This window comes from Centrocercus urophasianus, unplaced genomic scaffold (assembly GCF_019232065.1).
Source record: "Centrocercus urophasianus isolate 14NV4802_14NV808 unplaced genomic scaffold, USGS_Curo_1.0 seq_13, whole genome shotgun sequence".
Classification (NCBI taxonomy): domain Eukaryota; kingdom Metazoa; phylum Chordata; class Aves; order Galliformes; family Phasianidae; genus Centrocercus; species Centrocercus urophasianus.
In genome coordinates, this window is record NW_024884475.1 from 22,685,039 (window position 1) to 22,712,279 (window position 27,241).

Here is a 27,241-nt window from a genome sequence, read left to right on the forward strand (position 1 = left end):
GGCGCTTCCGGCGCATGGAATGACCGGAGCACCGTCCCGGGGCACCGCGTGAAATAGAACGCGGAGAGAACGGTGAGGGGAGCGGCAGCGGGCTGCGATGGGACTGAGGCTCGCGCTTTGAGGGGGTGAATCCAGTCCCGGCGCTATGGCTCTCACCGGCAGGACGGTCTCGTGGTGGGTCCGGCTGCTCTGGCCCTGCCCTGTGGCCGTCCCTCGGGGACCTCCGGTCTGGCTGCCCACGGGGCTTGAGGCCTGCCAGCGGTTCTACAGCTCCCGCGACAAGGTGACTCCGCTTTGCGTGTCCCTAATTCTGAATCGTGCAGTCCGCAGAGGCGCTTAGCCATCTCGGGGAGTGCTTGCTGCTGCGGCCCTCGACTTCGGTGGCCATGTGTATAGGAGGAAGGCCTTGCAGACAGATGTTCACGAGCAGTGGTTTTCTCCTGTGGGAGCATTTGCGTTCCTCTGGTAGTGGGAGAACTTGCTCTTCCAAGCCGAGGCATTGTCGGGGTTTAATCAGTCGGTTTAATCAGTGCTTTGATGCTTGCAAAGATTTTGGGGCTTTCTCTTTTCTCTGCCAGGCCCAAAGTTGCAAGCATAATATGGTGGGAGAGGAGCTGTGTGTCTTTAAAATTAGGAGTCAGAGTTTTTCAGCAGGGTGTTATTGTTACTGGGAGTCTTGTGGTTCCTGGCAAAGCCACCTTTCTTCAAAATTTTTTGAGTGAATAACACAAGGAGAAGTTAGTGCTGGACCTTTCTGCATGTGATCTTAGGAAGTCAGGTGTTTTCTGCGTGTTTTTGTTTTTGTTTTTGTTTTTTTTTTTTAATTTAGTCAAAACAGACTGCTTCCTTTTCTGTGAAGTCTTGAGTGCTCCTTATTATGTAATTGGCACTGCTGCCTGAAAGCCAGGTAATGCCACAGAGTTCTTGCTTGGGAGGAATGATGTCTTTAGCTTTATAGTCCCCCAGATCAAGTTGTCTTAAGTAGTTTAACAGACCTAAACTGTGTTAAGTTTTCCAACTGCCTGTGTTCATAAGAATGTAGTAACTTTCACAATGCTTTGCTTCGTACTGATTTTGGGTTGTAACAAGTATATGTGTATCCATGGCTGAAAGAAAATACTAGCATTTTGAACACTGGCAACCATTTAGGGTCTTCTAACTATGCCTCTTCTAGAGAAACGAATAATTTGTCTTTAAAAGGCTTAGTCAGACTGTACACAGAGATTGTATCTGTGGTTTGTGAAAAGAAACTTTCTGTTTTTCAGGAGAAAATAGATATGTCAGCATATCCTGCTGAAAGCATAAGAAACTTCAGTATTATAGCTCATGTAGATCATGGCAAAAGCACACTAGCAGACAGATTGCTGGAAATTACAGGTAAGTGTTCTCTTTTCATCTTTACTACCTTCTATTGATGTGTAGATTTCAGTAGCTTTATTCCTAAACTTTCTAATCTCTTTGCTCATTTGCTGTCAGGTTGCTTCTAGGCTTCCAGTTGTGCAGTGCTACAGATGTTAATATGTTTTCTTATTCATGTTGAAATCTGTCAGTAAGTAGAGTTAAGAAACTGTGTAATTCCCTCAATAAAGGAATGTATTTTGGAAATAAACCAAAGAGAACGTGTTTTTGAGGCTTACTGCCAGTTTCTGGTATGGACAGAAGGACTGTCATGACCTAGAAATTCTGGATGGAATACTTTCCAAAAGTGTGATAGGAATGAAAGAACTTCAACTATTTTTACTTATAAGGAGGTAACAGGTTATCCTTCTCTTCTGAGCAAGCTATATAGAACTGCCTTTCTTGGTGGTGAAACTTGCTATTACTGAATCTGATATAGTGCTGCATAGTAAATTTTAGAAATCTTCAGCTCTATTTTGATTTAGTAGGTAAAATAACTGCTAGTGTGAGTTTTATGGATTCTCAGTTGCTCTGTGGATTTACTCTTTGTTTTATCCTAAAATGTTAGCAAAGTTGTGTTATTTTCTACTTCAGAGGTATTTGTCATCCTCTAGATCTTTGTCTTCAGTGTTTTAATTTTTGTGTTGCTGAGAATAAGTAAAAGTTTTAAGTAAAAGTGATGCAGAAATGCTAGAGAGTCTTCAAAACTACAGCTGACTGGGAAAATTAGGCTTCAATTTCAAATTGGAAGAGGGAGACATAGATTACCTTAGTGAGCTCTCTGTGGTAAGTTGTAAAGCAACTTCTGCGTCTTCCAAGTGGAGGCCAATTTCAGAGCAGAGCTTAACTACTCAGAAATACCTTTTGGAAGAGTTTTGTTTTTCTCTTTACAGGAGTTAACAAAACAAAACCTGGTGAGAAGCTTTTGATCAAAGTTGTTCTTTGTTATTGCCTTCTGTGTTTAACTGTGGGCAGTTTTACCTGATGCCTGTGATAGAATGGAATTTTGAATTCAGGTCTGTCAAACTCCATGATAATACTCCTTTTGCCTTTGAGATTGGTGTTGGTTGGAACCATGGAGCTGTTCTCCCATGATAAGGGTTGAAGTTTCTTTAAATGTCAGAATTATTTAAGAACTTCTGGACCATTAATTTAGACTTGCGTAGTGCTTTGTATTATACTTATTCAGGAAAGTGTTTTCTGTAACTTCATAGATAAAAGCCCATTTAACAAATTTTAAGGAGTTGAAGCATAAATTTATTTTCAAATGAAAATTTACCTTAATCAAGTGGAAGAACTAGATTTGCTGCTGCAAGTCGCATTTTCTGCCTGCTAGTACTATTTTCAGCAATTGCTGATTCGGAGAGCTAATATTCTAAATGAGATAATAAAACTGTTTTTTTGATCTTAGGAACAATTGCTAAAACTGACCGTAACAAACAAGTACTGGATAAACTGCAAGTGGAACGTGAAAGGGGAATTACAGTTAAAGCGCAGTCTGCATCTCTCTTTTACAATTACAAAGGAGTAAACTACCTCTTAAATCTTATTGACACACCAGTAAGTTAATTAAAAAAATAATAACCAATAAGTGCAAAGGGGGTGTTTCATTCACACAGAGCTGCATGTCTTTATATTTATAAATTGGACTTAGCAGATTTCTGACTTCTTGTGTTTATTCAGTGTGTTTTTTCCTTTTATTTATTTTGGTAAGAATTATGTTTTGGATGAACAGGTACACAAACAAAACCATCATAATGTAGATATCTTTGCAAAGGACTCCAGAAATATATGAAATTATGAATATTAATTTTCTCCACAGGGCCACGTAGATTTCAACTATGAAGTTGCACGGTCACTATCTGCCTGCCAAGGTGTCCTACTTGTAGTAGATGCCAATGAGGTGCAGTTCTTAATTTTTGTTTTCCCTTTGGAATTTCAGCAATTTCTTTAAATAAGCTAGAGAGGAGTTCAGTATGTTTTAACCTTTCCATTAGTATTTTTGCAGTAGTCTAGCTCCATAAAAGTATTAGTGTTCCAGAAGACTAATGGGAGTTTGTTTTTTTTTTTTTTTAAAAAAAAAAAAAAAGCCACAGATGAATACTTGCCTTTTAATAGGTGCTGTGGTGCCATACCATAGAAACAGAAGCACTGAAGTAATGGAGAATCAGGTGATGCTTTCTACGTTGCATGAACTTTACAAGTGGCAATCTGGAGAGCTTACAGCTGTTTCACTGTATGCTTTTGATTACCTTCATTTTCTTGTTGGAGTGTGATGATTCATTCATGCACACTTGATTTAGCTAGTTGACTGTAATATGTATATGGCAACATTAAAGTATTGGCCAAATTAAAAATTACTAAAACTCTAAGCCAAATGTGATGTTTTCTGAATTTTTGAATTTATTCACAAGTTTTAAAATCAGTAGATCAATAATTTCTTGACTGATATTTCAGGAGTAAAATGTTCATAAAATGATATCCATGCAAATTTCATAAACTTATTGTGTACTAAGAGGGTTTTGAAATCAAAGATCTGTTGTACTTTTATGCTGCTAAAACATTTTGACGAGTCAGTTACTGCAGTGTAATATGAGGATCATAGAATCAGGATTTTAAATAAGGATACATTCTCACGGAGTGCTTAGATGGTAACTTTCTCTATGGCATGTGTAATATGCCTAAAAAGAAACAAGAGATTCCATGTTGATTTCTTTGATGTGTGTTTTCTAGGGTATTCAGGCTCAGACAGTGGCAAACTTCTATCTTGCTTTTGAAGCACAACTTGCAATAATTCCTGTCGTAAACAAGGTAATGAAATTGTAGTGTTTCAAATTAAACAGTTGAGTTGTATAAATATATAGAAGATAACTTTCTTAGTAGTCTTCAAATAGGAGCATAAAATGAAAAATTAATAAGTATGTAGCAACAACATGTTGTCTCTTAATATTTTAATGATTGCTGGGAATTCCTACTTTTCATAAAATACATGTACTAGCATTTTTGTAAGTAACAATGAAAAATTATTTATGGAATCTGTTTGGTGAATAGAGTTAAGAAGCATTGTGTAAAATATATTGATATCTGAACCATTTGTCATCTTCCTTTTTAGTTTTTATTCTGGGGAATATTCAAGTGGGTTTTTACAAAAGTAACTTTACAGAAGTTCTTGCAAGGATGATTGTTGTATTCTTCCATGTGTTAATGATAACACACAGGAGTAGCAGCTCAATATAAAAAGTGTAAACTTAATTACAAAAAAAAAAACCCAAATACATTGTTTTTTACAGTTTTTGTAATCTGTGTGACTGGAATAACAAAATTACTTAGTTTGAATGTAGTTAATATATTGTACTTAGTTTTCTACCATAAACAGCATAAGTAGCATTTGTGCTTTAAAAATACTTTGTAAAGTAAAGATTTTACCAGCTCTTGGATAAAAGTTCTTAACAAAAAATAATTGCAGTAGGGATCCTTCCTCTAATCAAGCAAGGACGACTTTTTCTAAAATGATTAATTGGAACTTTATAGTAATAGCCTGTAATTTAATTTATCAATTTGTTTCCACTTAGTAGCTGAACTTACTTTAGACTTGCAAAGTAGCCTTTCATGTCCAATTTTCTATAAATTATTTGCACCAAGACGTAGTACTGAAAAATTCTTGATATGTATCTTTTCCTGAAAATCTTTAGTATTTGAGTAAAGACGTAAGGAATCCTTCACTTGCACATTGGAGAGCTACAATTCTTGATTGTATGTAAGATGTCATGGCCTGTACATTTAGTTGTTTGTTGTTTTTCAGATTGACTTAAAGAATGCAGACCCTGAGAGAGTTGAAAAACAAATTGAGAAGCTGTTTGATATCCCTGTTAATGAATGTATAAGGGTAAGATCTCTTCAAGATTTATAGTGTCCGATTGTATACCTGTATCTACTTTGTATGCTAATCTTTCATTAGCTACATAATAATTCAGCAGGGTGTTGTCTGTCTGTTTTCATATGATGTGCTGTATGAATTTCTTTAGATCTTGTCTCCTGAAAAATAATTCTCAGTTAAAAATTGTAATGTGTGATGATGAATGGCATCATATAAAATTTTTTTTGCTTGTGGATCCTCTAAATTATTTTCATTTTTACCGTAACAATAATTCCCATTCAGGTGGAGAAATCATGTAACGGGTATTTATAATCAAATGTGTATTTCATAATAGTGAGTATTTATATGAATAATGTTCTCTCCTGCCACCAAAATTACTTACAAGAGAAGGTGACACTTTAATAGATAGTGAATGAGTCTAAGACACATGTCTTATAAAATTGTTGTTGGGCTTGTTTTAGATTTCTGCTAAACAAGGGACAAATATTGAAAAAGTTCTTGAGAAGGTCATTGAAAAGATTCCACCGTAAGTTATTTATTTTACTTATGATGTCTTGTAAGGATGTCTAGGAGACCATAAGTTGCATTTATACAGTATCTCGGTAGTAGATGTGGGGTAAATCTTGTTTCTGAGCTGAAAAAGTTAGCTTTGAATTGCAAATCAGACAAAATGATCCTTCAGGTTTGAGATCTTTAAAATAAATCAGTGTATATCTGCTGAAATTCTTAAAACAGTAATGAGTATCAGTAGAGAAGAATTGTTTGTTCTTAAGAAACAGGGAAGGAAAATGAATTCAGTCTGAAATGGAAAAAGAGAGGTGAGCTACTGGAGTGATATTTTTGTAAGCATATAGCTTCTACTTAGACACAAAGGGTGGGGGGTGCTCATTCATTTGATATTGAATGGAAAACGGTCTTCTTATTGTTTTAATAATTGTTTTAAATCTTTTGTGATAGACCTCAATTTAATACTACTGATCCCTTGAAAGCCTTAGTATTCGACTCCACCTTTGACCACTACCGAGGTGTCATAGCTAACATTGCAATTTTTGGTGGGGAGATTCAGAAAGGGCATAAAATTGTGTCTGCGCATACAAATAAAAGATATGAAGTTAATGAAGTAGGAATTCTGACTCCAAATGAACAGCCAACACACAAACTGTAAGTAAAATGTTTCTTTCAATTGAACAAATCGTAAGTTGATGTAAGATATCAAATCTGTTTCTGTTCATTTACTTATTTACTGTTTTGATTGAGTGGTAGAGGCTGTTTTATTTTTTTGGATTGTAATGATTATTTGTAATTAAGTGCTCAATGTCATCCTGAGTCAGAAACTTTAGGGGACTGCTTTTTGGGCACAGCTGGTGGGAGGGAGTCATTTTTATTGATGTATACTTAGCGTATGAAACATCTGGACAGCTAGTTCTTAAGACTAGCTTTTGATATTCAGCTGTCCAGTTTGTTTCTAGGAACTACCTTGTTTGAGAGTGGAAGGGAATAGGGCTTCATCTTAGTTATTGCTGCAGCATATTTTGAGGGTGGAAAACTTTTAAGTCCATGAATGCAACAGCTTCCATAAACTATCTCGTCATGGCAGCAGTGGGAAGAAAATCAGGTATGCCAGAATTAGTGAAGAGGCATTATCAGTTAGCATCCAAGTACTTTTTAATGACATTTTTGGGAAGCTCTTAAATGAGGGACTACATTATTGTGTGTGTGGTGGGTTGAATCCAGCTGGAAGCTAAATACTTAGACAGCCACTAGCTTACTCCTCTAGCATCAGTGGAGTGTGGGAGAGAACTGGAAAAACAAAAGTAAGGAAAAACTCGTGGGTCGAGATCAAGACTGTTTAACAAGTGAAGAAAAAAAGAAAAAAAAGGGGAAAAAAAATTTGATGCAAAGCCATTCATCCACCAACATGTGCTAGCAGCTTGGTATCCAGGCAGTCTATGAACAGCAGCTACCTTGAAGAGATGACACACTTCTTATTGCTGAGAGTGATATTATATGGTATGAAATATGCCTTTGGTCAGTTTGGGTCTGCTGACATGACTGTGATAGCTGCCAGCCTGTAGCTTCTTTGCTGGGAGGGGTAGAGTGAAAAATGGAAAAAGCCTTCATGCTTTGCAAGCACTATTCAGCTTAGAAACTGGTGCGGTATTAACACCATTTTTGTTATGAGTCCAAAACATGGCTTTTATATGAGGCTGCTGTTAAGCACATTAACTCCATCCCAGCCAAAACTAGTACACTCTTTCCATCTATCACGGGTTCCTCTCCTAACAGCATAATATACTGGTAGAGGTTATTTGTCTTTGTTGTTTCTCCCATTTAACATGTGAAAGTTGCTGTGTTGGTAGCTGAGAATCATTCTATCTTCTGTCATAGATCCTCAAGTTCTTTCTTCTGCTCTCAAACTGAGAGTAGCACAGTATTAAAAATCCAGAGCTGACTGTGTCTGTTTAACAAAACTACAGTTATGTGAGTCAACAGATGGTTCGTCCCTTGAGACAAAATTTGCAACTCTGAAAATTTGCAACAGTTTAAATGTGGCTTTTTGGACTGTTTATGGGCTCGTGGGGGTAATTTATTTGAATTTCCAACTGGGCTGAGTGAAGTGGGGAAAAACAGTGGAAATATTCATAATGCCAAGAAGTGTCTGTATAATACCAATTCTATTCAGATATGCTGGACAAGTGGGCTACCTGATTGCTGGAATGAAAGAAGTAACAGAAGCCCAAATAGGAGACACGCTGTTTATGTATAAACAGCCAGTGGAGCCTTTGCCTGGCTTTAAGTCAGTGAAGCCAATGGTTTTTGCAGGTGAGGAGAAAACTAACTAAAAAGGAATCATTTTTTTTCCGGTAGCAAGAGCAGGAGAACTATTAGAGCTTCTAAGATGTATTTTAGAGTTGTGAGGATTAGAATTTCACTGAAATTAAGCTAGAGAGACACATGCCATTTATATAGCTCTTTACGACTTAGCAGGCAAGATTCTTGCAGACTGGCTTTAGATGACTGCAATACTAAGGTATGTTTCTAGCTCCTAATATTCTTCCAGTGCTTTTCCTTCTTTGTATCCGGAAAAGAAGGATTAATATTTTCGAAAATGAAGTCCTTATTAATCATTAGTTCTGTTAGACTGTTGGTGCCACCTTTAGTGAACTACTACACATGCTACGGAAGATGGCTTTAGAAAGAAATTCTGTTATTCAGTTTCCTGATCAGTTTTGAGAAAACTTTATTTTTGTCATGGATATTATGCTGCCAGTGAATGTGGGAGGGGAAAGTGTAATCCTGTAAACAGTGTGGATTTTTTCTGTGTGTGTGCATGTGTGCTGCTTCCTGTGCATTATCGGAGCACAGTGATGTGAAAAGTGGAACCTATTTCAAGTAGTAATTACACTGACAACTGTTTTTATTCATTTATTCTATTCACTTAAAAAAAAAAAAAAAAAAAAAAAAATTAGCAATGTTGTTATGGCACTTTTTTTTTCTTCTACCTGTGTATTCTTACCTGCTGAAGGAGCGTCTCAGTGACGTTTGCTTATTTATTAATGCTTAAGTTATATAGCTACACTGTACACCTACAAGAAAATGGTTATACTCACTAGTATACTCATCTTCCACAGCTGTGAAGAAGTAGATGAGTACAGTATGCCTACAGTTATGGTTTGAATGTTAATTTCTGTTTTTTTCTATTTCTTTTTTTTTTTTTTAATTGAATGTTACCTTAATAAGGTTTTAGGGGAAAAAAAAAATCAGATTGAAAGAGTCAAATTAACAGAAAGCAAGCTATTTTTGGTTTTGTTATTGTTACTGTTTATTACTGCTTGTACTATAAAGATAAGTACGTAGTAGATCAAGCTCTATCACAGAATCTCTCTGTCATATGTTTTGACAGGAATGTATCCTGTAGATCAAACAGAATATAATAATCTTAAAAGTGCTTTGGAAAGGCTGACATTGAATGATTCCAGTGTCACTGTTCATCGTGACAGTAGCCTTGCTTTAGGAGCTGGATGGAGGTGAGGCTTTTGTGTTATTTTCATATGTCAATCGAAAATTGAAATTATTTCAAGATTAGGAGCCGTAATTCAACTTAATGATAGGTAAAGACGAAAAGTAGTCTATTTTCTTTTGTTTTACATTCACATATATTCTGCGATTTGTTGTGATGGTATTTTTTGGCTTTTAGAGGTTCTTTGCTGTGTCTGATAATGCCAGACTAACAGTATAAACATACTGGAGTGACCAACAAATATTTGACCAATATGATTCTTTTTTTCCCAGGTTGGGTTTTCTTGGTCTTTTGCATATGGAAGTTTTTAATCAACGTTTGGAGCAAGAATATAACACATCTGTTATTTTGACTGCACCTACTGTTCCATATAAAGCTGTTCTTTCCTCAGCAAAATTGATAAAGGTATGTAAACAGCAACTTAAAAGCCTACTTTAAAAACATCTACAGTTCAGAAATGTAGAATGGTACAGTATTTTATGATAAACGTTAGAATTACTGATATGCAACTTGAAACTTATTTCATTTGTGGATTTTTTTTTTTTTATTTTTTTTATTTTTTTTTTTGCTAAGAATACTGACTTTCTTTCTGCTTTCCACTTTAAGCGCTCGCTTTTGTTTTGGATTTTTTTTTTAATATCTTGCCCTTGTCCTTGATAATGGGAATAAAGGACACTATGTAAAATACCTCTTCCTTTTCTATCTTAGTAAATAGCTTTTATCTCAACCCATGAGTCCTGATTTGTGTTTTTTTGCTGATTCTCTCCCCCATTCCTCAGCAAAGAGCTATGTAGTACTTAACTGCCTGCTGGATTTAAACCATGGCATCTTCCAAACTTTATCTGTCAGAAAATATATGCTTTTAGGAATAGAATGTAATGCTACTGTAGACTGATGGGGATTAGTGAAGATTTGTTACTTTTTGATAAAAACGAACTGGTTTTGAACAAAACTGTTGGTGAAACAGCCATTTGTAAACCTTATTGAACTGATTGCAGTTAAAATTCCTGTGTTTTGAGTTTGAGAGAAAGCTGGACAAAGGAGGCTGGAAATAGGCAGACTCATTACTTAACATGTTTTTCTAAACACTGTAGAAAGCTTGGACATTCCAACTTTGTGCAAGAGAAGTTGCATTACCTACGAGATATGAGATGCAGACCTTTTTTTTTTTTCCTTTACAGTTATTGTGGTTTCTTCCTTAGGCAGCATGCCTGCTATGAAATAAGGCACCTCTGTGGCATAAATGATTCTAGATTGCTGATCTGAGACACCAGAACCAAGTTTTCAGGTTTTCAAACAGTGCACGATGTTGGGTCCTTGTTCAGAAACACTGCCTTGCTAGTGGAAGTAAAATAATCACTTGCTTTGAAGTGCAGAGATACTGTATGCATACAGTAAGAAACATGACTTTCCTTGCATCTTTACTCCAGAATGGCAGCTCCTGCCCCTGAAGGAATGTTAGACTGGAAAAGGTAGGTGATGGGAACACTTGCAAAGGAATCAAAAACTTCAGAATCCATTTTGACTTGTAAAGGAGATTGAACCTGAAGTGCTGCTTACAGAAAAATACCCTCGACATCATCAAGCTACAGAATAATTGGAACAGGTTTTGTGTTGAAGCTGTGCCTTATATAAGGGTAAGGATATATGTAAGGAGATGGAGAAGCCTTATCAGGATAAAGTAATAGGGAATATCCTTGCCCAACAGACAAGAGACAGATGGAAATTCATTGGATAAAATGCTTACAGAGCGACTAGAGGAAAAATGTTGGATTTTTTTTTTTTTCTTTTTTTCAGGAGTATGGTAATTCAGAGATTACTATTATCAACCCTGCTCAATTTCCTGATAAACATTCAGTGTCTGAATATCTGGAGCCAACTGTTCTTGGCACTATTGTAACACCTCAGGAATATATTAGGAAAATAATTATTTTGTGTCAGGTTAGTATACTGTGGTATCCTGTTTTAGTTTTTGTCACTTGCATTTTTAAACTCTACTTGTCATACCTCGGAAGATACTAGATAATAGTATAATAGATGATGGTTGACAATAATTCATAATATTTTTAAAAGAAAGTAAATATTTCAAATTGTGTGTTTAAAATAAATGCAAAATTACTCCCGAGCTACACAGTCCTTACACTGAAAGTTAGTGTTCTGGCTCAGTGACAGTAAAGTACCTGCTTTAGCACTGTGTACTAGAAGAGTTCATAACTAGATTTCTTTTCTCGAAGGAAAGGAATCTGCAGCAAGACTGTAAGATCTGCTTTGTGTGTTATTTATAGAAAATATTTTTCAAGAGGAACTGAAACAATTTTTATTTGTCTAGGATCGTAGGGCAGTCCAGAAAGAAATGTTGTATATTGATGAACATAGGGTTATGCTAAAATACCTTTTTCCATTGAATGAAATCGTGGTGGATTTTTATGATGCCCTTAAGTCTCTGTCTTCTGGCTATGCAAGGTAAATACATTCTCTTTCTTTCTTCTTATTCCCCCTTCCCATGAGGGGAAGTAATGAAAAAATATCTGAGAAGAAAGTATGGAAGGGCACAAAAAAAGGATATTCCTTTATGATAGTGCTGCAGTATTAGTGTTCCACTCCTTTGACATTCTTGACAGGATGCTCATCCCTTTGTTAAAGGGAACTTTGAGGAACTTCCAAGTTGCATTTACAAGTATTTGAATAAACTTCTTAAGAGAGTGCAGTAAATATGTGGATATCTGATTTTCCTTGCTCAGCAGCTGATGATGTGTCCTGCTTACTTGGAGACAAAATTTACAGAAATGTTGAACCCAGTTTTGAATAATGGTGTCATACTGAGAGATTTTACAAAACTGTGCTCCTATTTTAATATGAAGTTCAAGTGTTCTGTTAATTGTTTACAAAGCTTAAGATTTATGGAACAATGAATGCAGAATACCATAGTCACTGACTTCTAAATTGCTTTGTTTAGTTTTGATTATGAAGATGCAGGTTACCAGGCAGCAGATCTTATCAAAATGGATATTCTTATAAATGGAAATCCAATTGAAGAACTGGCAACTATCACACACAAGTAGGTTGACTGGATTCTCTATTCCAAAGGACTAAAACTTAAGCATGTTTTCATTGTGAATAAATATGAATGATGAATGCATGTGGAAATTAGCATTGAGATTTCACCAAGTGACCAACTTCCAGAGAAGATCTGAAAGAGAAAGGCATTTTATAGTAGGAAAGCTAAGTGCTAAATATAATGTTCCCGTGTTAATGTGCAAGGAGGAGATGCACATATAAATGCGAACTGGCAGCCTTTTAAGGTGTTGGAAAAAAATTAAGGACTAACCAGTCCGGGAGATGTGCTATGAATTGTTTACAGTGTATACTACTAAAAAACTGGGTAAGTTTTATTTTTATGCCTCCAATAATCCCTATTCTGTACAAGCTTTCTGTTATCTTGTCTTTAGCTAGAGTACCAGGAAAATGTAAATATTTATTGACTGTAATAGTCTCAGAAACTGTTTGCTAAAATGATTCAGTTTCCATGAGTTTCTCAGGAACTACTCATTTGCTGGTGAAAATAATGCCTTTCTATCTTCCAGTCTCTCCCCTTGGTTTTTTCTTATGAAGTCTGTGTTAGTCTCCATTAAATAACTTCACAATCTCCTTAGTAATCCTGATATTAATTTTTTTTTTTTTTTTTTTTTGGTCCTTATTCAAACACTATCTTGTAATTGTAAAAATAAATAAATTAGTATATTATCTAATGTATTTATGTATACTTTAACTAAATTGCAGAATTTCAGAATTAAAGGTTGGAGTAGGAAAATGAAACTCTTACCTTCTTGAGAAAAATAACTGTGCAAGAGGAGAATGAATCTCTACTGTATATTTGATTTATGTGTTTTTAGTAAGTATGCAGTTTAGCAATGTAATAAATATATATTCAGCAAATTGGAAAGATGCAAAATGGAGTGGCCAACCTTGTAGAATGATTGCTTTAACATTAAGTGAGAACATTTTAGAGAAAAGAGTCACTTGTTCTCAGTGGTTTATGAAAGTATCAATTTTATAGCTTCTTTTGACCTTTTGTCACTTCTTTTTTTCTCCAAAATCTGCAGTATATGCAGATGCTGAATGTAATTGGATAACTTTTTTTTATTACAGACTGCTAGAGTAGATTAAAAAAGAATTTCATTGTTGTATAAAAAGATATTTTGAGAATGCTTCAGTGATATGTAGATCTTTGACCTTTCATGTCTGAAATCAATAAAATGCCCCCTTGAGCTTCTAGTTTAAAAAAAAAAATAGCATTTGAAGCTGTGAAATTCTTCAATAAAGCTTCAGTGTGATAGATTATCAGAATATTTATTACAAACATCATTTAACATTTTTATGAAAACCTCCTGTTAGCGTAGTCTTATCTCTTGTTTGTGTGAAATGAGTAATGTACAGAGACCGGTCATTAAAGTCCGCGTTGTAAAGTTATCTGGTAAGTTTAAGAATATAAAAAGATAAATACTTTTAATATTTTTCCTCTGACATTTGGATATATTTTGGGATTGCATGACTGTTTCTGAAAGAATTAACTTCTCAAAACTTTCTTTTCCAGTGATAAAGCCTATGCTACTGGTAAATTCCTGTGTGAGCGTTTAAAAGATACAATACCAAGACAGTTATTTGAAATAGCCATCCAGGCTGCTATTGGCAAGAAAATAATTGCAAGGGAAACGTAAGTGAAACTGTTCTTTTCCTCTTCTTTATTTAAGCTATTTTAAATATGAACTTTAATGTCATCCCTGGTTCTACATGTTACAATACTTCAAATCTACCACAAAATACTGTTTTTCTGTATGTACTCCCAGGTGCCTACAAAAAAACCCAAACACTATGCTTTCAAGCTGTGACCATGAATAAGGACTTAATTATTAAAAATTAATTGAAAATAATCCTTTTATTTTAAATTGCCTGGGGTCAGCATTACACTTATTCGGCAGTGTATAACTTGTCACACTGATACGTACTTGCTTGGTACTGAAAAAGGTGTTTTTTATTGTTGAATATGATTTCCTGGATGTGAAGTAGCTTTCCTTGGCAGTCATAAAAAAAAAAAAAAAAAAAAAAAAAAAAACCCCACAATAATGCATCACTGCCACAAAAACAAACAAACAAACAAAAAGAAACTATTTGAACTGTGCTACTGCAAAGGAAATGTGCAAGCTGAGCAAGTACAGCTATTTCTTAGGAGCACACACTTCTTTTAAAGCAAACTTTTTCCTTGGTTGTATTTCATGTCATGTTTTGGCTGTTGCTGTTTTAAATTACATTTAAATTGTGGTAATCAGAAGTGGCTATACAAGCAAAAATTGGATAGGAATTTGTTTGCATGTGGGTTGTAAAAGCATCTATGAAGCATAGAGCATTACAGGCAGGTAAAACATAAAAGCTACAGTATTGTCTATTACTTGCCTTAAGACATATTTCTCAAATTAAGAACAGTAAATCAACATCTTTAAAATGTTTTTGACATGTTTAAAGCATTATCTTCTGTCTACACGTGAAAATGGCATAATTCTGTTGCTTTTTAAAAATGTAGCATAAAAATGATGCTCAGCATTTTGACAACTTGCTGTTTAGTTTCACTACTGGAGTTGCTCCGCTGTGTTAATATTTATGGTATTCTTTTTTACAGATTGAAAGCTTACAGGAAAAATGTTGTGGCAAAATGTGTAAGTATTTTTTATTCCAATGCATGTAAACCTAAGAGTCTTATAACTGTGATGTACCTGTCTATCTTTCCTTAGAAACCCCATGAGGACATATTTTGCTTGTGCTTCAAAACGTCAGTGGAATGTTAACAGACACTCTTAAACTTTTTCTTTTAAATTCAGCTTGTGCAGCCTTCACTTGGTGCTTGCAGTAGATTAGAAACAGTAATGACTTCTTCCATGTGTCTACTCAGTATCTCATAATACTTGAAGAAATAAGAATATGCATGCACTTATGTAACTTCATAATTTCCTAGTTTTTTTTCTTAGATTATTTAAGTATAGTAAAGCACTTTATAGACTGATTGCAATTAGATTTTCACTTCAGTTTTCAGTAAGAAAGTAAGAGGAGGCCTTAAATATCAATAGTTGATGATAAACAAGGCTGAATAATGCTATAGGAAAACTATGCCATAGCTGAACTTAACAAATTGAAGAGATTAAACAAGTATCCTTTTCTCACAGCTATTAAGAATTCTTCCAATTGGAACGTAGGTTGGATGACATCCCATCAGACAATGTAAGGGTTGATGAATTTGGATGTAATCACCTTGTGGTAGCCAAGATGCTATAGTGTATCAAAGCTGACACAGTTGCTGTTCCACAAGGATTTGAATAGCCCATAGTATGCTACAGTTCTATCCTGCTATCCTAATGTCATCCAGGCTTATCTAAGAATATTTAGTATATAAAATGTGAATTAATCTACCTTTAGTTGTCTAAATGAAAGTGCTCACTTGCTCCCATTCAACTACTGCTCTCTTGGGATAATGGTAGAGAGTATAGAGTGATATTTTCTAATATAACTAGCCTCATTTAAGCCTGTGTTTATTAAGTACTGTAGGCTTAATAAAATATTTTTCCTTTTCATAGTATGGTGGAGACATTACAAGAAGAATGAAGCTTTTAAAAAGGCAGGCAGAAGGGAAGAGACTGATGAGAAAAATTGGCAATGTGGAAGTACCAAGAGATGCCTTCATACGTGTTTTAAAGAGACAGCCTGAGAAATAAGTTATAATTATGCAGCAGATTGTCTTAACTTCTTAGAGACAGTAAGCATGCATGTGTTAATGTATAATTTATCACTGTGAAAGGGAACATCTGATTTAGTTTATATCATTTTAAATGGGAATATAAATTGAAAAGATTTTGTATTTAAATTATATATTTGTACATTATAATGGAAATAAAGCTATTTTATTTGAATTTTCTGCATCTAAAAGTTTTCATTGTAACTTCACATGAGCTAGATAGAAAAGCTTGAATGTGTTAAGAGCAGGAGAACAGCAACTGTGTCAAAAAGTTTATTAAAACAGTTTGTCTATCCTTAAACTAATATAATTTTAAGTCACAAAAGTTTCAAGCTACGCTGTTTTACTTGCTAAAGGTTCTCATCAGGAAATAATGATGTTGAGGGGAATCACAACAGGAAAACAAACTACGCATTTCTCAGCAAGTAAGATTAATTCAAGTCTTCCATACTGGTCTACTTAAGTTCAGTGTATAGTGACATGCTAAAAGCTAGAAAAAACTAGAAAATCTATGCATAAAACTTTACGAAAAGTTTATCATCCTATTATAGTAATAGTAACACAAAAGGACACTCTTTAAGTTAAGATGTAAGTACCAAAACTTGACTTAAGTGACCTAGTATATCTTACCCAGATTTCACATGCCAAGACTTAGGCTAGAATACAGTTATGTAGTACCTGGCTGCTCATGTTTATTTGAAAAGGTAAGAGCATAGGCTACTCAGAGCAAACTACCTTTGGGTTTTGCATGTCTACAAACAAGAAGTTATCATACCAAAATCAGAAATTCAACTAGCAGTATGGTCCAACAGATAATATTGTACTTTGTGTTAAGTCTATACCTACTTTAAACAAATATTTTAGTTTATGATAGTGGCAAAATTTGTTTTTATCATTTAAGGCAGCAAATACATACCATAGATTAAGGTCTGTTCTAAACTAACAAGAATTCTTCTCTTCCATAACCACGTTGTAGACAACTACTTTTTTTTTTTAAAAAAAAGCACAAGACTACGCAACAAAACAAGTTATTGTTTAAGTGAAAAACTTAAGTTCAAATTAGGCTCTGTCAGTGGATCACAAAAATTACAAAAACCACAATTGGTTCTTAGTCTCTTCCTTACATGAAGATGACAAAATACTTGATCTCTCCGCTTTACCTCAGAAACAAAACAATTTGGAAAAAGATAGATTTAGATTTAAGTTTTACTTATTCAAAGTGGGAAATAACATTCCTTGTGACAGTTCAGTATTTATAGCGATACAGTAAGAGGTAATTGTTACAGAGTGGTTAACAGCAGACTTTAATGCACTACCATTTGAATTTGGAGAGTCCATGTTCCTGTAAGTTAACCTCATTCTAGGCATTTAATGACACCATCCAATACAATTAAACAGGTATATACAGAAAGGAACATTTAGATCTTTCCTTCTATATAAAGCACAATTACTAAAAATATAAAAACCCTAAAGTAATTTGAAACACATGAGAAGAAAAAGTGCTATGGCAAACATTTAATGTAAGTAACCAGAATAAGTTATAACACTTTAAGAATTGGGTGCAGTTTTAGGCACTGTTTTTCATATTTTTATTTGCCTGAATTGTACAGCAGGACTCAAGATGCCCAAAAACTGTTTGTATAAGATTAAATTTAAGGCAATCAAGTGCAAAAGCTTAGTGTGCATTATGTAAACAGAACATTTCATAGTAAAAATTGCACAGCTATTACAAGTCCATAGTATTTAACAAAGGCCAAAACCATTCTGCCTAGGAATACAAATGCAAAGTGTAGTTGCACTAATGGAAACCACAATTACAGATTATTGGAAATAAACAATCACTTCCTCTAACAGGCAGATGCAATGCATTGCTGTGCTAAAATAAGTGCTCTGTCCCACCCCCCTCCACCCCTACATAACATGCAGTCTTCCACAGATTTGTTCTGTTCCATTTAGTTACTGTAACAGCCAGAGTTATAAATATCAAGGCAAAATGCACAACACCAAATAGAGATGGAATGTGAATGTACATATATTGGACCTTTTTAAAAAAAAAAAAAAATACAGTACCTAGGATTCCCATTTTAAACAGTTTTCAGTATATTGCATAGCAGTGAACTCATCTGCTACCTAAAACTGTTGCTGTTGACCCACATGCAGTTCTTCTTCAATTCTTCTTTCAGTTTTCTTTCATACTGTACAGAGGGTCCACGAGTTTATTGTGCACATGCATTAAACCTTGAGGGGAAAGCAACAATGCCAGCTTTACATCATTTTTAATATACTTTTTCCAACATGTCCTTCTATCCACACATTTGGAGCTAACTTCAAAGTACACATTTTATACAGTTCACTGAAAAGACAGATTATGGCTATTCAAAGTAGTTTAAAAAAATCAAAAGTAATTAAAACTATATATATGCTAGTTACGTATTTTTCCCTGTATCACTTAAATATTATTGCCATCTTCATATAAACTAAACAGAAATGAGACAGCAATGACAACAGACCAGTTAAAAAGATATGAAAATATTCCACATCAATTAAACACCTCATGAGAGATACACATCTCTCTTTTTTAATAAATGCTTAACAGCAACACATACAAGAATTTGTTGTAACAATCAGATTTACACATACTAATAATTTTACAGCTTGATTTATAATGTTCTAGCACAGTGGTATCTTTGTAACTAAGCGTCCTTCAGGTCCTAGACAAGCAAAACTTGAGACAAGCAGAGACTGTTAATGACTATATAGAACCTCTCTCCCATTCTCCTGTGGAAAACTCTGGAAAGTGCTGGGAAGATCAATTTAAAACAAAAAAAAAAAAAAAAATCATGTTGTTTACTTTGTTACAACTTAGTAAAAGTGTTACCTACAAAGTGTTACCAAGGTATGGTATCCAGTCACTGGTACATTTTTTTAACCTTACAAACTGGTAACAGTTTCTGGTCAACGTTCTCAATCTGTAAAGAGCCTAGTTTAGAACCCTACAGAAGATTTGCTTCAACTACTACAAATTTCAGAAATAGGCAATGTTAAAAGCAGAGATTCTCAAAAGCCATAAAAGATATCTGACAGTAAGTGCACATTTCAACAGCATATTCTTTGCTGCAGTATAAATACCCTTGCTGCATTATGTATCTGGCACCAAACACTGCATCCCTGCAGGCAAACTAACCTCAAAGTCTGAATCATTAAGTCTATTTTTATTTTCATCTCTGATGTATTTTACAAGTTTGCTATTCTTTTCTCCACTAGGTGGACCTTACAGCCATACCAGAAAGCCAAAGCATCAAGAAAAGACTGAAGAACCCAGCTTGTTTTTGTTTCTGGAGGTAATGACTGAACTGCAGACCTTTGTAAATAAATAATTTAAAAAAAAATCCAACCACGAGAAGAAAAACTTATGAAATCAACATGACTAAAGCACAAAAGAAAAGTTTCTTAGATCTTAAAGGATAACTATTGATCATGTATATTGGAAAGATAGAGTCAGTAATGTTTCTCATGAGTTTGGCAGTAAGCAGGAAAACACCAAATGTGGATTTGATACAAAAGGCATTTTTATTCAAAGAAAAACAGCTACACCATGTACTGAAGTTTAAGCATTCCATTTCCTGTTTTTCTGTTCTGTTTTAGAAAAACAGGAAATGAAAAGGAGAATTACCCACTTACTTCCTGGAGGCGTGGAAATGCTTACAGAGTATTCTCACTGCCATATGGAAAAAGTTATACTTAAATCCTTTTAGTGGTTTTGGAAGTACAGTTAGAAACAAAGCTTATTTAAATGATGACATGCAAAGTCTCTTACTAGATAGAAATAACTGCAAAAAGCAATTATTTCACATAAAAATCTTCCAGCCCAGTCAACTCAAATCAGGTTAAATAAATGTTTTAAACAAGAGCATGCAGAAGTAAAAAAGAACTCCCAGATTAACTTTCCTGGAGACTAGTAAATTCGAAGATATTTTTCTGCCCTCTTCTGTGATAAAGGAATGAAAGGAAAAGGTGACCTTCCTCCCATTTTGCAAAAAGAACACTTAAGAGGATCATTTCTCTTAATTGTTTCAGAAAGTTAGAAAAAAAAGGGCGGGGGGGGGGTAAAAAGTTATTCTAACTTTCTGATAGAGTGGCAATTTGTTATCAAAAACTGCTTGAAGTTTCATGTGATACCTTGAGATTTTCCTTAAATGGTAAAAAGCTGTAGTAACTAGCTACCAGAATTAGCAGTCATCAAGAACCATCCAGCTTCCTAAGAACTAAGTCATCCAACCTGGAGATCAAGATTCAGAAATAATCCCAGGTTTTACTAATACTGATTTCTCCATCTAAAAAAAAGAAAAACAACTAAGTAAACTTCACTAACACATGAATAGGGAAAATTACGCCAGGCAAAACAATCTGAGAACTCTATTGCTTTGTATGCATTATAGGGTAATTAAATAGGTGAAATAGTACGTATTCATACACTGTAGCCCTTAGTTTTCTGTGAAGATATGTTCACTATCAGTGTCATTCATACCTAATAATTTTATTAGAGTAGTTTGTATACTCCCTAAAAAGAGCTTTTGTTTATTTGGATAAAGGATAGTGTTTAGCACCCATCCAAGCAGTTTAAGAGGTTTATCTTTGACAATACTAAGTACTATCTAGCAGTGTGATGTGTGAAGAGTGCCCCCTCTCCCTGATATGTACCAAAGAACATACTGAAAAAATCTAAAGTGAGAATTATAAATGAAATCAGTATAAAGTCACATTAACACCAGACTTTACTATTACCTACAGACTATTTTTAGAGCATTATATCACTAATGACAGCCTTGCTGCTACGTGCCTCAACTACTACAAAAATTCACACAGTAAGAAAGGTGGCTAATACATACAACATGTGCTATGCTAATACAGCTGGGAGAAAACTATTTTGCTGAGCTTCTACAGTCTTATTTAAATATAATTAACATCCAGAAACGCTAAGTTACTATAAGAAATCCAGACTCGGAGCTTGCCTCAATACACCTACTACAAATCTGAAAAGCATAGTTTGTGCAATGCATTAAACTCTCAATAGATTGCCATTGCACTTTATGAAGAGTGTCCTCTGTTCACATCCAAGTCTGCCTCACATAGTTGAAGCTTACTGACAGTATATTATAAGATAAAATCAGCATGAAATATACCAGGGTTGAAATAAAATTTGTTATAATTGCAAGTTTATATACTATCATTTCAAATGGGAAATAGAGGAATTACTTGAAAAAAAATCTCTTTTGAATAAAGTATTTATCAAATGACACTGTATTTTCATATGCAAGGAACACAAGTTACATCTCCCAGCACTTTCCCACTCACAATGTAGAAGTTAACATTTAGTGTCCTGAATATATGTTAGCTGTATGATGTGCCAGGAGACTTCATACAATTGTTATTTTTAAATAGAGATAACTTCTGATTCAGTGCTCACCTTTGAAGTACTTCACAGTTTTAACTCTTAGTTCTAAAGTAGCATCTTCATCACACACGAAGATAGTACGAGGGTGCTGCTGGAAAGCAGAAACTGTCCACATATGATTGACACCTTCTTCAATAGCTTTGTATAATGCAAAAGCTTTATGTGCACCTGTTATAAGAATCATCACCTGCAAAACAGAAGCCTTTTTACCTTCAGTCCCCATAACACCACAAACTAGTCTTGAAAACAGATACATGCAACTAGAACTAAATAAGTTCTTACTTCTCTAGCATCCATCACTGTACCCACACCAACCGTTAGCGCCATAGTTGGTACTTTAGATAAGTCTCCATCAAAGTATTTAGCATTTGCCAAAATGGTGTCCATTGCTAAAGTCTTTAATCTTGTTCTTGAAGACAAACTCGATCCGGGTTCATTGAATGCAATGTGGCCATCTGGACCAATGCCTTTTCAAAGTTAAAGAAAGCAAATCATTCCAGACCTGCGAGTCAACAAATATCCTCAAACATTGCAAAAGAATAAAAAGAAAAATTTATGATTCATTCTTTTGTCTTGGTTCCCCATTTCAACACGCAAACAAACAAACAAAAAAAGCATTCAAAACTTAAACTACATTATTATTAGAAATTTGGACACCACGCATTCTGTTCTGGTATTTGCACCAATTCTTCGCTAGCCACAGAACTTTCTTAGACTATAACAGAAAAAAGTGATTTTAACTATGTTCTGAAAAATCACAACTGAAGAGTCATTATATTTATTTCAATCATAACTAACCATAAAGCATTTTCTCATACCTCCAACAAACAGATCAATCCCTCCTGCTTCTTCAATTTTCTTTTCAAATGCATCACATTCCACCTGTAAGTCTGGAGCGTTCCCATCAAGAATATGAGCATTATTTGGATCTATGTCAATATGTTTAAAGAAGTTATTCCACATATATGAATGATAACTCTCTGGATGATTCCTGGGAAGTCCTGAAATCATTTAAGATGCAAATTCACATATTAAAAGACTTATTCAGCTTTAAATCTAAGACAAATCTTTCTTGAGTAGTATGAAGTCTACTTGAAGCAGTACTCATACTGAGAAGACTTCTGTTGCCATACATGTTTACATTCACTATATACTCTTAGTGATACAAAATATCACTACAAATATATGAAAAGTCTTTAACAAATGTAGTCAAAATGCTACATAACAGTTTTCAAGCACTTAATTTAGCCAAGGATTCACTCTAATTACTCGCATTCTAATGGCTAGAAAGAAACATATGCTTAAGACACCCAGGTACATTAGTCTAACGGAATCTCAGGAATTTCTACTAATCTTGTGCTTTGTTAAAACACTTTAACAGTTAATAAGGGAAAAAAAAAAGTAAGTATACGCTGCATTCTCAAAAAAAATAAGCACTAAAGCTTACCTACGTATTCATCCATGTTGAAAGTCTTCACATATTTGAAAGAGAGATCTCCGTTCTTGTGATATTCTATCAGCTTTTTGTAGCATCCCAAAGGTGTACTTCCTGTTAAACAAAGTTTTTCTACTATACTATATATCCACACACATTTTCAATATATTTAAATCTCTTTATAAGCAGATGTTACTAAAATGCTTTTCAATATAATTAAAAGAAATTTGTTATTTCCCCATCTACTTTCCAGTTTCTCAAATCTTTTCAAAGCAGATTAACATCTTCACGCTACAAGAGAAATACAAGCATTACTAGAAGTATATTCAGCAAATGCAGTATTTTAAATATGGCATTTGTTAGCAATGATGTAAACACAGTTTAGGTTTAGTCACTTATTAGGCGTTGAATAAAACTTGCCTGTCGGTAGGCCAAGTGTGAAGTACCTCCCTTGAGTGGGCTTGAACTGGATAATACGATTGCAGATGTATTTGGCTGCCCATTCACTTGCCTGATCATAGTCTTCAAGAATGACAAGCCTCATTATGGCAGCAAAGAGCTTGTACAATAAAATAAACCTGGAGAAAACAATTTTTTTTTAATGTAAGTATCACATCAGTAGCTGTAAAACTCAAAGCAGTAAGGTTCACCTTTTATTATTTAGTAATATACTTAATCAGTATAGGAGTTATTTTCATTGCATAAACATGCTGCAATTTTGCAGTTCTATTTCAAACTGGACTGTCAGACAATCAAGAAACAAGTCACAGAATCCACATGATACATTCCTGTTAAAATACTTACTAAAACACTCATTTTAATTATTAATTTAATATGAAACCCATAAAGCTCAGACAAAATGGAAGTGAGCTATCTTGAACATCAGTCTTCCCAATTAGTAATTGTTAGAAATGAGAAGTACGTTTGCTTTGTCCTTCAAGCAGAATAAACACTAAGATTAGATCTTGTTTTCTGCAGCCAGCTGAGTGTCAAAGATTTCGAAACTAAGACCCAGAATAACCCCACGTTCCCACATTCAGAAAACTGGAAATAAACAAAGTTCCTTTTGCTACTATTCTAAGAATACTTCAGAAAGGCTATTAACTTCAGAAACAAAAAATGCACGTGTTGCAGACTTAAAATCTCAACATGTCATGGAAATACATAAGTGAGGTAAGATTTTTCTTTACAACCCAACATGAAACAAACTGGAGCAATTAATTCTTTAGAGGCTTTAAGTACAGCTATACTAACAGAACACCTAAAGCGTGTAGGGTTGGCGGATACAACACGTGGCAGCCGCCCGCATTCAAACAAAACAGTTCGCCACGGCTCTGTTTGGCAGAGAAAGATAACGAGCTGCCGGCGAGGCGGAGGCACTTTAGGCAGACCGCGCTACATCCCCGTGCGTACCCAGAAGGCACCGCGATGCCAAGGGACTGACGAGCGACCCGAGGACGGGCGACTGTGCTTTCTCCAGGCTGCGGTGGCCGCACTTGGAGACAGGAAGAAGCCAAAGGCGAACCGCCCCACTCCGCAGACCCGGCGCGGGCCCCGCGGCCTCCCCCTCCCCGTGGGGCCTGCGGGTACCGCCACGCCCCTAGGCCCACCCCACCGCCGAACCGCTCACCCCCGGCAGACCCCTCAGCACCGCCGAGCGCCCGCAGCAGCCGCCGAGCCGCCGCCCCGCACGGACGCGATCCGGAAGCACCTGGCGAGGAGCGGACGTCGCCGTGCTGCGGGCGGCTCCGCGCATGCGCGGGGGGCAGCGGCCTCTGGAGGGTGCTGTAGGGGAACGTGGAGGGCTTCTCGTAGGTGCGGGGCTCTGCTCGGCGCTTGGAGGGCGCACGGACTCCTGTAGGAGGTTCAGCGTTTCCTCCTAAGTTGCGGTGGGGCCTTGGGGTAAGGCCTCTCCTTAGAGCGCCCATAAACCCCCGTGATTAAAGTGAGGGGAGTTGATGGAAGTGGGGAGAAACTTGAAATCACAACCCACGTGTATGAGAGCAGCATGTCTGCTGGTCATTTCACTAGAACTACTTGCATGAAAGTACACAGAAAGATGAGTAACAACTTGCTCAAAGCTTAGAAGATGTATTAGCCACCTTACAACAGAAATAAGCCTTAGTGTAGTCTTTGGATCTTGCAGATACACATAGAGACAAAAGGATAGATGAAATCTGTAATTTAAAATGAAATAAAATACAGATTTTTGAAGTTTAACTTTAAAATATCATTACTTGTTGCTGACCTGATTTCTTTCACACCTTTTCTTCCTATAACACTTTTCTCAAAAGTTCACTAGATTATGAAGAGTGGCACTTGCTCTTAACCATTTAGAATCATAGAACCCCTACAGCTGGAAGGGACCTCTGAAAGCCATCTAGCCCAACTCCCCTGCAATGAACAGGGACACCACAACTAGATCAGGTTGCCCAGAGCCTCATCCAGCCTCACCTTGAAAGTCATCAGGTCTAACTTATTGTTAGAAGTATCAGCTGCCATATAGGGATAAGTGCATGATTCTATAGCTGACTGTGCTACTATACCACAGGCATTCTGCTCGCAAGGAAGCAGAATTACTTCTGACAGATCTTTAGTGATGCCAGATAAAGTATTTGCAGACAGGCCCACAGTCACATACAGAAAGAAGAGCTGAACTCACCCAGCTGATGGAGGACATCACCTAGCTATAGACAGCACTCCTCTACAGAAAGGAGCCCAGATCCAGGAGATGCTCTGCTGTTTGTAGCTGGCTCTTATATGAGCCCAGGGTGGCTCCACCCTGAGTCCACCCCTTCTAGTCATGTGAGGAGCACAGGCGCAAACAATTTCCTGTTCTCCTAGGACAACCACGTCCCTTCACCAGGTGCTCTGTCACCAGTTCAAGCCACGACTTGACAGTTCCCCTACATGTGGAATATTTCTGAAGTACTCAAGGATGTTGCTGAATGAAATTCCAATCAGTGATCTCAGGTGTACTTCAAGTTTATTCCCTTCAGAGTGCATACTTTAGATGGTCTCCATCTCTGTCCTTTCTCATCTCTCTCTTCTCTCCTAATCTGTTTCTTTTGTGGTTTGAATGACTGAGCCTTTCTGGCCCTTCCAAGGATATAGCTAGGTTGGAACGCTTGCGGTCTGTAGTCCACCTGACTTTCCCAGGGTCTTTCATGAACTGAAGCTCTTTCTAAAGGTAGAAATAAAAGATGTCATGTATAATTGTCCTTTGCAGAGTTAAGATGAAAGTTGTGTCCCTGCTTCAAGTGCTATCACATTTTTTTTTTTTTTAAAGGTCTTTTTGCAAGAGGTATAGTGACAGTTGTTAAGGAGCAAGAGTGAAGGACAAGGGATTTGAATATGGGTGTTTGCTCAGCATTCTGTCTCTTGTCTGCCCTACTGTGCAGCCTGATGAAAGAATGGATGGTCTGCAAGCCTGCTCTTCTAGAATCATAGAATATCCTGAGTTGGAGGGAACCTAAAAGGATTATCACATCTAACTCCTGAAAATGCAATCTGCTGAGTGTTAGAGTGAGAATAAGGCATCTGTCCTGTGTGGCTGAATTCTTACTGACCTTAAACGTTTTCAGGAAAATGTAAATAGCCTGAGTATAGGTGTTTATATGAAGTAAATATATGAATACGTAGTCGGATGAATTGCAGTCCAGGTGGCAGTGTACCAATACGTTGTTAGCATCAGTCATTTCAGTTTCTACATGAGTAGACTTTCCATTTTAACTGTGGACATGATGGGAAAATCATTTTCTTGCAAGGTGTAAACATAATACCATTATGCTGCACAAGGCCAGTGAGAAAGCAGTAGTAAGTTTCTGCAGAAAAATGCAGAAGACTGAGCACAAAAGTCTGTAGGATTGTAGCAGAATTGCTAAGTCAGGGCTTGAAACAGTGATTGAGCACCTGGTGGGAAGGCGGGGCCAACTCAGGGGAGCTCAGGTGCATGCAGTGCACCTGAGTGACTGGAAGCAATGGAGCCAGGATCCACCCCTTCCCAGACATCATTTTAGGGTTGGCAGTGGATGTGAAGGTCTCTCTCTGGTATCTGAGGCTTCCTGAAAGTAAGCAGCTTTTTCTCCTTTTTTTTTCCTATAGCTGTTGTGTTTGAGCAAACTGTTGCTTGCTGTGGCCTAGGATCTTGCTGCTCTGCTGTTATTGCTGCACTTTTTATTGTGTTTTAAGGCTATAGTTAATTTTGCGTTTTCTTCTAGTTGTGCATGCGTGAAATGGGCTAGAGTACTTTTGCTAGAGAACTTTTTTTTACT

General features: G+C 36.1%; 2 protein-coding genes across 7 annotated transcripts; one reads left to right on the forward strand and one right to left on the reverse strand.

The window, feature by feature from the left end:
• GUF1 (GTP binding elongation factor GUF1) lies at positions 1–20,145 on the forward strand. Of its 4 annotated transcripts, XM_042811649.1 has the most exons (19): positions 1–283; positions 1,266–1,377; positions 2,810–2,958; positions 3,221–3,301; positions 3,489–3,569; positions 4,132–4,209; positions 5,201–5,284; positions 5,737–5,801; positions 6,233–6,436; positions 7,959–8,098; positions 9,180–9,303; positions 9,569–9,701; positions 11,094–11,237; positions 11,626–11,759; positions 12,253–12,354; positions 13,891–14,010; positions 14,971–15,007; positions 15,920–16,098; positions 19,342–20,145. In XM_042811649.1, the coding sequence occupies exons 1-18, from the start codon at positions 146–148 to the stop codon at positions 16,055–16,057; spliced, it is 2,064 nt and encodes a 687-aa protein (XP_042667583.1). In that variant the 5' UTR covers positions 1–145; the 3' UTR covers positions 16,058–16,098; positions 19,342–20,145. The 4 variants fall into 4 exon arrangements, with proteins under 4 accessions (XP_042667583.1, XP_042667582.1, XP_042667584.1 ...); XM_042811648.1 differs by lacking the exon at positions 19,342–20,145 and having other exon boundaries at positions 15,920–16,246; XM_042811650.1 differs by lacking the exons at positions 3,489–3,569; positions 19,342–20,145 and having other exon boundaries at positions 15,920–16,245.
• GNPDA2 (glucosamine-6-phosphate deaminase 2) lies at positions 18,128–25,651 on the reverse strand. 3 transcript variants are annotated; one of them, XM_042811655.1, is made up of 7 exons: positions 25,630–25,651; positions 23,388–23,545; positions 22,980–23,081; positions 22,351–22,533; positions 21,815–21,999; positions 21,545–21,719; positions 18,128–18,315 (listed from the first exon to the last, which is right to left on the reverse strand). In XM_042811655.1, exons 2-7 carry the CDS (start codon positions 23,509–23,511, stop codon positions 18,257–18,259), a joined length of 828 nt encoding a protein of 275 aa, XP_042667589.1. In that variant the 5' UTR covers positions 23,512–23,545; positions 25,630–25,651; the 3' UTR covers positions 18,128–18,256. The 3 variants fall into 3 exon arrangements, with proteins under 3 accessions (XP_042667589.1, XP_042667586.1, XP_042667588.1); XM_042811652.1 differs by lacking the exon at positions 25,630–25,651 and adding an exon at positions 24,598–24,653; XM_042811654.1 differs by lacking the exon at positions 25,630–25,651 and adding an exon at positions 24,381–24,469.
• Between the last annotated feature and the right edge of the window lie 1,590 nt (positions 25,652–27,241).

Coding starts and splice junctions, on each gene's coding strand:
- GUF1 (XM_042811649.1), top strand. CDS start 146: ATGGCTCTCACCGGCAGGACGGTCTCGTGGTGGGTCCGGCTGCTCTGG. Junction 3,302..3,488: donor TTGTAGTAGATGCCAATGAG/GTGCAGTTCTTA, acceptor AAAAAAAAAAAG/CCACAGATGAATACTTGCCT. Junction 8,099..9,179: donor GAAGCCAATGGTTTTTGCAG/GTGAGGAGAAAA, acceptor ATGTTTTGACAG/GAATGTATCCTGTAGATCAA.
- GNPDA2 (XM_042811655.1), bottom strand. CDS start 23,511: ATGAGGCTTGTCATTCTTGAAGACTATGATCAGGCAAGTGAATGGGCA. Junction 22,534..22,979: donor CAACATGGATGAATACGTAG/GTAAGCTTTAGT, acceptor AAATGATTTCAG/GACTTCCCAGGAATCATCCA. Junction 18,316..21,544: donor AACTGTGAAGTACTTCAAAG/GTGAGCACTGAA, acceptor TTTCCCCTCAAG/GTTTAATGCATGTGCACAAT.